At 43.6% G+C, this 11,415-nt stretch overlaps 1 protein-coding gene across 1 annotated transcript in view; it reads left to right on the top strand.

The window, feature by feature from the left end:
- Positions 1–165: 165 nt before the first annotated feature.
- CWC27 (CWC27 spliceosome associated cyclophilin) overlaps positions 166–11,415 on the top strand; it is a 206,361-nt gene continuing 195,111 nt past the window's right edge. The window contains exons 1-3 of the mRNA XM_004583738.3: positions 166–390; positions 7,346–7,442; positions 9,386–9,498. Coding sequence (XP_004583795.2) covers positions 349–390; positions 7,346–7,442; positions 9,386–9,498 — 252 coding nt within the window. The 5' untranslated portion in view covers positions 166–348. The remainder of the gene's footprint in view (positions 391–7,345; positions 7,443–9,385; positions 9,499–11,415) is intronic.

Genomic DNA, 11,415 nt, shown 5'->3' with positions numbered 1-11,415 from the left:
GTGACTTGTACAAGTTTATAGTGAAGTGGGCACTAGCAACACTTGCAGATCATTTCTCTCAATAGTGCTAAGAAATAACTTTCAAATTACATTAAAGCTAGCTAGTGCAGCCTTAGGATGGCGCTCTCTTTCCGGGTAGGAAGATCCAGGGCTCCCCTCTTCTCTGAGGCAGCGGTGTCCGCATCCTGGAGCAACATGGCGGCGTCCGTGAGGGGCTAGCTTTGGAAGTTCAGTGTGGTTGTGGGTGAGGTGCAGCGACTGGGCGTTTAACTTCAGGGAAGCGGGGCGCGCATAGCGGACAGCGTTCGTGCCCTCGTCCTCGGCAAGGAGCAGAGTCGCCCGAGCAGGATGAGCAACATCTACATCCAGGAGCCTCCCACGAACGGGAAGGTGAGAGCGGGGGTCCCCTCCAGTGAGAATTCGGGGACCTCAGGGATGCTGCAGTGGGAAGAAGCCACGACTAGTGCTGTGCCCGGACAGTTGGCACTGCTGGCAAAGTCCACAACGGGACGTGTCTCAGCCGAAACGCAGCTCGGGCAGGGTCGCCTAGGATCTTATGAGCGCGCCAAAGGGCGCGCTCCTTCTGCAAACTTTGTGCAACCAGCCATTGGCTGAACGCCCGCTTGCTGGGTGCTGAGTGCGCCGTGCCAGGTGCTGGAGGTAGAGGGGGGTGCGGGCCGGTAGTTGCCCAGGAAAAGTTTATCATTTCGTTTGGGAGACAGGCAGCTAAAGAAACACTTGGCGACCTGCCTGGGAGGCCCGCTTGTGCATGGGAGACCATGTTGATGGGGAGACACTTTAGAACCAACAGCTGGGGAAGTCGGGAGAAGCCTTGTGGAGGAAGCTTCTTTCTGAGCCGACCTGAAAGTGTGAGCTACTGTCAGAGAGAGTGGGGAACGGGGTCTGTTCCCACATTAGGATGGAGGAGTAATTTTTCCTAATTTGCTGGTCAGTTCCCATCCACACTGTGTGCAGGATGAGGTGGAGGACTCAATCGTGGGACAGCTGTTCTCTGCATTCTTTTTTTCTTTTTTTAAAGAATTATTTATTTTTCTTGGAAAGTCAGATTTACAGAAAGGAGGAGAGACAGAGAGGAAGATCTTCCGTCCTTCGTCTTTCATCCGCTGGTTCACTCCCCAAGTGGTCACAACTGCCGGTCCGAATCCAGGAGCCGCTTCCGGGTCTCCCACGCGGGTGCAGGGTCCCAAGGCTTTGGGCTGTCCTCGACTGCTTTCCCAGGCCACAAGCAGGGAGCTGGATGGGAAGTGGAGCAGCCGGGCCTGGAACTGGCGCTCAAATGGGATCCCAGTGCATGCAAGGTGAGACCTCTAGCCACGAGGCTACAGCACCAGACCCTACTCTCTGAGTTCTTGAACTGGAACCTAGTTCATATGACACATACAATGAGAACAGAAAAAAAGGGAGGAAAGTATATGGTTAAGGGCAGGACATGATGGCTTAATTGGCCATGGATAAATTAAATTTATATAAAGTCTGATTCTGTTGCATGACTTTTTTTATTCACTGACAGTTGGTTGTGTGACTCAGACACTGTCACCATCAGTTGATAGCGCCTGGTGGAGGTTGAATAGATAACTCACTCTGTTCCATCAGTTCATATGCCATCCTTGCTAAGATGATCTTCCTTTTGGGAGGATAGCAAGCCTCCAACATGCCGTGTATCCCAGCATTCCTTGGGCCCCCTCATGTCCAGGTGCTCTTTTCTATAGCATTTGTTACTTATTTCTTTTAAAGATTTATATATTTTTGTTGGAAAGGCAGATATACAGAGAGGGGAAGAGACAGAGAGGAAGATCTTCCGTCCGATGGTTCACTCTCCAAGCAGCTGCAATGGCTGGAACTGAACCAATCCGAAGCCAGGAGCCAGGAGGTCTTCCAGCTCTCCCACGCAGGTGCAGGGTCCCAAGGCTTTGGGCCATCCTCGACTGCTTTCCCAGGCCACAAGCAGGGAGCTGGATGGGAAGCAAGGCTGCTGGGATTAGAAACAGCACCTAAATGGGATCCTGGCACGTTCAAGGCAAGGGTTTTATTGCAGGGCCCTACTTCTTTATTCTATCCTTCCTCTACTCTGCCCCTGTAGACTGTATAAATATGAGGGTGGCGTCATACATCTACAATGGAATTTGACACTTGGTAGAAGGAGCTCAAATGTTTGCTGATGTGATCGATGAATGAATGCTGCGATTCTCTTACCGTGAGAAGTGCTAGGCAGCAGTGAGCTGGGGCTGTTTGCTGCTGGTCAGACCAGACCTAGTTTACCCATAGATGAGAAGCTCAGTGCGCATGTGTCAAGTACACATCAGGCTGCCATGTTTCATGGATACAGGAGGAAGAAAAACAGCCCCATTCTTTGTATTTTGGAATCTCTTTGGTGAATTATACAGTTCACCCAACAATCAGGCAAATAAATGTAATTACAAATTATGAATATTATTTTTCTTCTGCATAGGAAAGGGCTGCAAGAGAAGATGAAACAGCTTGAGGTCTCTTTCAAACACATTTGGAAACTTTTTCCAGCATAGGGCTGATTTAAAATGTCAAAACTTCCAAGGTCTACATTGCAAAATGCTTGGCAAGAGTTTTGGCCTGGAAATATTTTAAGGCAGGTGTAATAGCAAGGCTGCTGAGTGGACGTTTGTTTAATCCTTCCACTCTGCACTGTACTTTGGTTCTGAAAGTATAGATATTTGAAAACATTGAACAGAACTCTCCCCTTCAAAAGCTTTGTGTCCTTTTCAGAAGTCTCTGACGTGTGACCCCCGCAGTGGACCCCAGATTCTTGCTCATCTGTGTGCCCAAGTTCTGTTGTGACCTCACTCTTGAAGACTTGGCTTAGAGATACAGTACTAGTAGAACTAGCAAGGAACTCACCAAGATGAAATTTCTACATGGTATTATCAATCTAAATAAAATGTTAACATATATATATATGTATATATATATGTATTCCTAACGTGATCCTATGGAAATGCCATGTGTTTTTTTAGCAATGGGCGCCGGGAATGCTTGGCTGAAGGAGGAAGGAGCCACGTGTCTTCTCTGGGTATCGGTGAGACGATTAAAGAAACTCTGGCAAGCAGAGTGGCCAAACCATATGTGTATTCTTCTTAGTAGGTAGAAGCTCCCTAGAGCCAAGAGCAGTTGCATGAAAGTCATACTTGGGGCAGCGGTGGCTGTGATCTTCTGAGTACTGAACTGTTTGTCAGGTCTTGTTAGAAACAGTCTGTGTTTAATGGCCCATTTCCCTCTTAGAACAAACCTGTGAAGGTATCACTCTGAGTTTAGATAAGGAAATTGCACCATGGCGACCATCACAAAGCTCCTCAGTGGAAGACTTCAGTGTGGTTAACCCAATTTCCAGACACATGAGGGAGAGAGGGGAGGGATGATTTACACCAGTGTGCTCTGCAGAGTGCAGTGAGCACACACCGGAGGCTGTATGAAGAAACCATTCACTGGGTGTAGCGAGAAAAGCCTACATCTGTTGGTGTACTTTCTCCTTTATTTAAGGATAGACCTTGAGTTTTAAAAATGTCATATAGGGCCTGGCCCGATGGCTCAGTGGCAAAATCCTCATTTTGCAAGCACCAGGATCCCATATGAGCACCAGTTTGTGTCCAGGCTGTTGCACTCCCCATCCAGCTCTCCGCTTGTGGCCTGAGAAAGCAGTGGAAGATGGCTCCAAGACCTGGAGACCCTACACCCACCTGGGAGACCCAGAAGAAGCCCCTGGTTCCTGGCTTCGGATCAGCTTAGCTTTGGCCGTTGTGGAAACTTGGGGAGTGAACCAGCAGGTGGAAGATCTTTCTTTCTGTCTCTCCTCTCTGTAAATCTGCCTTTCCAATAAAAATGTCTTTTTTTTTTTTTTTTAATGCCATATAGGGCCTGGCCTGGTGGCCTAGTGGCTAAAAGTCCTCACCTTGAATGCACGGGGTTCTAGTCCCGGCAGCTCTATTCCCACCCAGCTCCCTACTTGTGGCCTGGGAAAGCAGTCGAGGGCGGCCCAAAGCCTTGGGACGCTGCAGCCACGTATAAGACCTGGAGGAGGTTCCTGGCTCCTGGTGTCAGATCGGCACAGCTCCGGCTGTTGTGGTCACTTGGGGAGTGAATCTTCGGACGGAAGATCTACCTCTTTGTCTCTCTTCCTCTCTGTATATCTGACTTTGCAGTAAAAATTAAGTAAATAAATAAAATGCTATATAAAGTCAGTTACTTATTCAATGACTTTTGGTGGGTGTATTTTTAAGGCAGAAACCTCCCTTCTACTCTTGCACTCTGCAGATGTCTTCGACAGGCACAGCTGGGCCAGACCAGAGTCAAAAACTGGGAGCACAGGGGTGATGCCACGTGGGTGACAGAAACCCACATTGTCAGCTGTGACCTGCTGCCTCCCGGGGCCTGCCTGAGCAGGAGGCTCAACGTGGGTGACAGTAACCCACAGCGCCAGCCGTGACCTGCTGCCTCCCGGGGCCTGCCTGAGCAGGAGGCTGCAATCTCCTGCTGGGCTAGGACTGCATCCCAGACCGCTGGGCAGGAGCACAGAGCATCTCAAGCACTAGTTAACAGTTATCACTTGTGTCTGCCCTGTAATTTTTTTTTTTTGAATGTTTTTACTTTTATTTGAAAGGCCATTACAGAGAGTGAGAGAGAGTTCTTCCTTCTGCTGGTTCCCACTTCCCAAGTGGCCGCCATGGCCAGAGCTGAGCCCATCTGAAGCCAGGAACTTCTTCCCAGGTTTCCCATTTGAGTGCAGGGGCCCAAGGACTTGAGGCAAGCCTTAAACAGGAAGTTGAATAGGGAATGAAGCAAGTGGGATACAAACTAGTGCCTGTATGGGATGCCAGTGCCAGAGGAAGAGGCTTAGAGTACTAAGCCACAGTGCTGGGCCCCTTGTAATTGTTGTTGATGCTGGGTAAAAGGATTTGTAGATAATGGTACCAACATTAATCAGCCCTACAGATTTCATATTGAAGTCAGTGTTCATGATATAAGCAGGTGCAAAAAAGATACTGCTAATGCCTCAACATGAAGCAACATGAGAAATTATCATGAAGGCCATTTGAAATATGGATTTTTATTTATTATTATTCATTGTGAACCTTGTTTAAAATCCTTGCATACAGTGTTTCTTCAATTATTTACCAGAATACAATGTACTTTTCAAGACATTTGAACAGGAAGGTAGACTTCCATAATTTAAATATTGCTTAAGTGACAGATAGCAAGCACAAAGAGCCACAGATTGTGGGATTGTGCGCGTGTGAGCCGTCTAAAGGCACATTTATGTGGGTTAGTGGTTACCAAGGGAGAAGGAGTGATTGCTAATGGCTACAGCATTTCTTTTCATTGTTATGAAATGTCCTGGAATACGATAGTGGTGGTGATTATAGAGTTCTTACATGTACTAAAAACCACTGAAATTTTCGCTTTAAAAGGATAAGATGTGAGGCTTGCTGCCGTGGCGTAACAGGGCATCTGAAGGGGGTGGGGACTGCTTCACTTCCTGGCTGCCACACTTCCCATCCAGCTCCCTGCTAGAGCACCTGGGAAAGCAATGAAAGATGGGCTAAATTCGGGGGTGCCTGCACCCGCTTGGGAGACTCAGAAGAAGCTCCAGGCTCCTGGCTCTGGACCAGCCCAGCTCTGGGCATTGCAGCCATTTGGGAAGTGAACCAATGGATGGAAGATCTCTATCTCATGTCCTTTCTGTAAATGTGCTTTTCAAATAAAAATACATATATTTTTTTAAAGGATAAAATGTTTGATATATGGACAATAAATCTCAATAAAGCTGTTGCAAAAAAAAAGGTTTGTCGTACCTTAGTGAGGTACAGCTAAAATAAGAATTACTCAAAGTATCTTTTATATAATCTTATAAAATTCTGTGATTTTGAAATACAATACATGCGGTATAGTACATCTATTTTTAGTAAAACACATGCAATGTAGAGTGTAAGGTGTTTTAATGTGTGTATTTTGGGTGTGTGCTCTAATCCCTTACTTTCTCTCTCCACCACTCCCCTTTTTGTTTGTTTGCTATGGAGAGGCACACGCACTAATGTTTGGAATCATCACTTTAGGAATGCAAGAGGAGACCTCTCTAGGTTTCTTCTAACAGTAGTGCTGCATTTCAGCTGTACAAGGGGATAACGAGGTAGAGCAGAATCTTGTCTTTTGAGAAGCAGTCTGTGACGGGGCGATACGTAGAGCCTCATGGAAGATCAGGAAAGGAGCCGCAGTCTGTTCCCAGTGCATCCTGAGGCTAAGGGAGCTCTCCAGGGGCTCAGTGCGGATCCCAGATACATCCATCCCAGGACAGGGAGAGCAAGTTAGATTGGGTTGTTACCATTGCTTCTGTTGTTTTGTATTTAAATCTGTTGAGCCTAGGGAGTGTGGCCGTGTTGTTTTGAAGGTCCCCGAACTTGAGGAGTATTCTTCTAGTTATAGTATGGCATGGTATGGTATAGTATAGTATAGTATAGTGTAGTGTAGTGTAGTGTAGTGTAGTGTAGTATAGTATAGTATAGTATAGTATAGTATAGTATAGTATAGTATAGTATACAATAGGTGAAGGGCTTTGTAGTTCTAGAGAAAAGTCTAGATTTTTGAAGCTAAGCAGCTTTTGGTTGAAGTTATGCACTATGAGACGTTGGATCTGAGTCTGTTTTGCATAATAAAATGGCAGCAATAGAAGCTGTCTTTTTGTTTGCGCTGATGAGATAAAACATCCAACATAGAAGTTGACACATTGAAGGTGTTCAAGAAATATACTTAGAAGTTGACACATTGAAGGTGTTCAAGAAATATACTTCTTTTTGTAGAAGAAGCATAATAGATCCAAAAAAAGTTATACACTTATAGTTCTGGTTCTTTTACAATTCTTTAAGGGCTAAGGAATATATTAACAAAATCCAAGCAAAATTTCTAATATGTTAAAAGTGAAAAATCAATAATTGAATAGTTGAATACTTGTTCAACTGATTGTCAAGAAAAATGATAGTTTCAGTTAATGACATGATATTCTTTTTTAATATTATATCTTTAAATTTTTTTGGTTTTAGTTTTATTTGTGATGTTGTTCGTGTAGTTGACAAACATGCAGGCCCATGAGACCCACCGCACTGAGTGGGGAAGGTGCTGATGTGGGGGAAGATGGATGGGTGAATGCTCCCAGTTTCCTTTCCTCCTGTGTGGGGTGGGGAGAGGGGAGGGAGGGGAGGGGAGAAGGGAGGGAGCCACTCCCAGCTGCCAGACTACACCAGTATCCTAGGGATGGGGCTGTCCGCTTGATGTCCTCTGAGATGATGTACTATTCTTTCTACAGGTCTTACTGAAAACTACAGCTGGAGATATTGACATAGAATTATGGTCCAAGGAAGCTCCTAAAGCCTGCAGAAATTTTGTTCAGCTTTGTTTGGAAGGTAATCACAATCCCGGACGTTTTTCTGTAGGAGAAACTGGCTAAGGTGCAAAGGAACTGAAATAGAGTTTGCACAGCCTTGAAGACTGATCTCACATGCACCTGCTGACGGTCAGCCTCGGTATGAGTCATGGGGTATTACTCAGTGTGCCAGGCAGCAGAAGGTAAAGCGTTCTCCCCAGATGGCATTTTCACAGAGAACTGTAGCTCAGCAGCTCCTTGGATCCCTCTTGGTCTCCTTTGTCATCTTCTACTCTCTCACTCTTTATATGTGGAGACTCTCCAGGATCTCCGCTACTTCTCTGTGATACTTTCATCCAAGTAGTTATTAAATTTAGAACTCTGGCCATTTCTTTCTCCTTTTCTCACTAATTTACGAATCTCATTATTTAATGGATCTCTTTCTGAGACCTTCCATTGTGGGCTGCAGCGAAGCCAGTATAAAATCAAGTTTCCCCATTGCTTCTCCGGAATGCCTGCACTGTAGTGACTGGATCTTGGTTTCCTGCATGTTTATTTTCTTTCCCCTCTTATTTGTTCAGCTGATGCTTGAGCCCCTGGGCCTACGGGTTGCTTGGTTTCTTAGCTTCTTCTAATTGGTTTGTCATTGTTCTAACCACATACGTTTAGTAAATACCTTGAGTAGAAGGTTTCTTTATGCATTTGCTTGCTGTTTCCACTGTCTTATACAGCCTCATGCTGGTGCTACGTTTTCTCTCTTTTTATTGTTGAGATCTATACACTTTTCAGTGTCTTCACAGTTCTTCTCCACAAAGCCTGTTATGTAGCATTCAGAGATATTATTATCATCAGAACCTCTAGCTCTCTTTCTTTTGTTTGTTTGATTCGCATCACAAACCATTTTTGCTTCCTTAAAAACAAAAACTAGAGTATCATGCATCCACCTGAATGTTTTTTTTCCCCTCAGAATATTCTCTTAGGGAACCAAGCATTCCTCTTTACAGTTCCTCCTTGGCTTCTAGAATACATGACGTAGGGTTTTACGCATTTTCAGTGGTGACAGATCATGATCGTTCTAAGTTTTGTCTGATTTTTGAGAAACTACCAGTGGTATTCAGGGCATCAGAAAATAGAGTTTTGGGTTAGACACGAGGTGTGAAAGAGAATCTCTAATACCTTTAGTATGGTTTAGCAAGAACTCTCCAAATAGTATTAATTAAGACAAACAGATAAACACTAGGGTGATATTTAAGACATGAAGCAATGCTCAGAACACTGTCTTTTCTTACCCCTCACCCTTCCCCTCAGAAGTACAAAAAATCTGCCAAAAAATACTTGAGAAAGAAACATGTGCAAAGACCATTGTGAGTGATTGCTCTGGCAGGCAGGAAGGACACGGCGTCAGGCAGCTCGTACCATCAGAGGGGCCTCAAGGAACTCTTACCAAAGCTGAGAAACAGAAGAAAATGTGAAGAATTAAAAGCTCAAGTTTTGCAGGAGAGCGAAATTGCAAAACCAGTATAATTATGTTTCATACAACTCCCCCTCTCTCTCTCTTTCTCTCTCTCTCACTCTCTCTCCCTCTCTCTCTCTCTCTCTCTCTCTCTCTCTCTCTCTCTCTCTCGATGCCAGTAGGCTCCTCTAGTTTTGGTAACCAGATAGTTCCAAACATGACCAGAGGTCCATAGGACATCCAGCTGGTGCTGTTCTTTGTTCAGTTTACAACCCCTGATCTGTACTAAGATACTCAGATTTTTATTTTGAAAACAGTACTTTCAGAGTTTGAGAGAAATGTAGAACTACAAACAACAATCATCATGGTTTCTGCAGAAATATGTGCTGTTTGGAAAGTAGGTATTTTATAAGAAATAGGGAAGCCTATTAACATTCTGGAAAAGGAAATATTGGATATACTTGTATATTAGCTCTGATGACGATTGGCTTAATCTTAGGCATTTTTAATTATTTTTATTTCTTTTGCAGCTTATTATGATAACACCATTTTTCATCGAGTTGTGCCTGGTTTTATAGTTCAAGGGGGAGATCCTACTGGTACAGGGACTGGTGGCGAGTCTATCTATGGAGCCCCGTTCAAGGCAAGTCAACTTAGATTGCTTAATCAGAAATGATTATGGACCGTAAGAAAAGAAAAAAAAAAAACTCCATGTTGATACACAAAATGTCATATACTTAAGATTATACAGCATAAAGAGCAACATTTGTCCTACCAAGCATTCTTCCTAAGTAGTCTTACTGTAAGCGTTTATGCTAGATTGAAATCAGGTGGAACTCAGTGGGGTCCTGCAAAAGCTATTCAAAATACAGACATCACAGTGTGTCTCCTAATGTCTGTAATAGCTGCAGATCTGTAAATCCTTTATTCCAATAGCGAATATGTGCTTCTACTTTAAAATATCTGTGTAAACAAGAAGTGGCATATGTGGTTGACTGCTCATTCCGCAATCCCTACATACCGCAGCCTGGGTGGCTTCAGCAGTGGGAATGCCTTTCTCATATAGTAAGATCAAGGTGCCTGCCCTTCTGATTCCTGGTAAGGTCTGTTTTTCTGGCTTGCTGTTCCCTGCCTTCCCTGATAATCCTCACAGTAGAGAGAAGATAAGTTCTTTGTATAAGGTCCTTTTTGGATGAGGGGCTCATTGTGACCTTGTTGTAACCTTTACCATGCTCTCAAGGACCCAGGTCACTCCCATTGGGGCTAGGGCTTCAGCATGTAAACTTAGCGTTTACACAATTAGGTTCTACCCACAGGACAAGACATCTTAAACCATATGCAGTAATTTACAGCACAAAATACATACCTGTAGGAGGACATTGTGACCCTAAAAGGTCAGCGAGCACAGGATTACAGTTGGTTGGATATTTGGAGGAGAATAACCAAATGGCTACCTTTTGTATACCTTATTGGATATCATTTGCATAAGAACAGTTGAGTGGAGAGTATGTATATGAGAACACCTGGTGGAATATACAAGACAAAAGAGTTCCAAACAAAAGCATTGATGGTTTTGTTGATGAGCTCAATACTTCCTCCCTTATCCTGTATGGCCCTCAGTGTATAAAGTTTGATCCCACTAATAAACCTCGGCTTTTGACCATCAGTCAGGGTCCACGTGTGTTATTATCGGCTCCGTGCACCAAGTCTATCGCTGCGGGACAGCGACACATATCACAATGGAAAACCATAAAAGATGAAAGTAACAAAATCAGTTTTAGAAAAAGATATATTAAGTCAGTGATTTCTTAGCTATCAGCCATAGGTTTAAGAAAAAAAAATAGTCAATATCATAATTTAGATATTAAGAACTGTAGGTTCAAGTAAAAACTGTTATTATTATTAACTTGATGGTACCAATATGCTGTTCCTTGCATGAACAAACATCAAAAGCTCTTAGAATGTGGGAGTTTTTGAAAACGAGTTTCTTTTCATTTCCTATTGAGGAACTGTGTGACTCTTCAGAAAAATACTTGAACTGTTTGCTTTCATTTCCTTAGAAAATGTGATTTTGAAAAACTGTGGGTGTCAGGTTACCGAAGAGATGTCTCATGGTTTTACTGCCTTCATCTACTAGGAAACATACCTTTATTCTATTATTAGTATAATAGAATAACTTTTTTGGACAATTCCTTCCTGATGAAATTTTTTTGCTTTCTTACTTTCATGTACTACACCTGTTTGTTAAGTTTTTTGTTAGGTCATGTGAAATACAGGACACACACACACACAAATAATTCATTGCATGCAGATTTCTTGAGAATTACTTATTAAAGAAAAAAAACTTGATTTCCGAAAACCAGTGATTACATTTGTGGCCACATTATGTATGGTACAATATCAAGTCTGGATGGAAATTCCAACGTATAGGTTACGTAGCTCTATCATGTGAGAGAATCGGCTGACAAAGGCTTATTGCTACTGTTTCGAAACTAGCAAATTGGACCAGTTATTAGTTCAGGGAAGGTTGAACTTGGGACTTTTAAAAACACAGTGCAAT

The sequence above is a fragment of the Ochotona princeps genome, chromosome 23 (genome assembly GCF_030435755.1).
Source record: "Ochotona princeps isolate mOchPri1 chromosome 23, mOchPri1.hap1, whole genome shotgun sequence".
Taxonomy (NCBI): domain Eukaryota; kingdom Metazoa; phylum Chordata; class Mammalia; order Lagomorpha; family Ochotonidae; genus Ochotona; species Ochotona princeps.
Note: the sequence above shows the minus strand (reverse complement) of the source record. Positions and strands in the feature narration are given on the sequence as shown.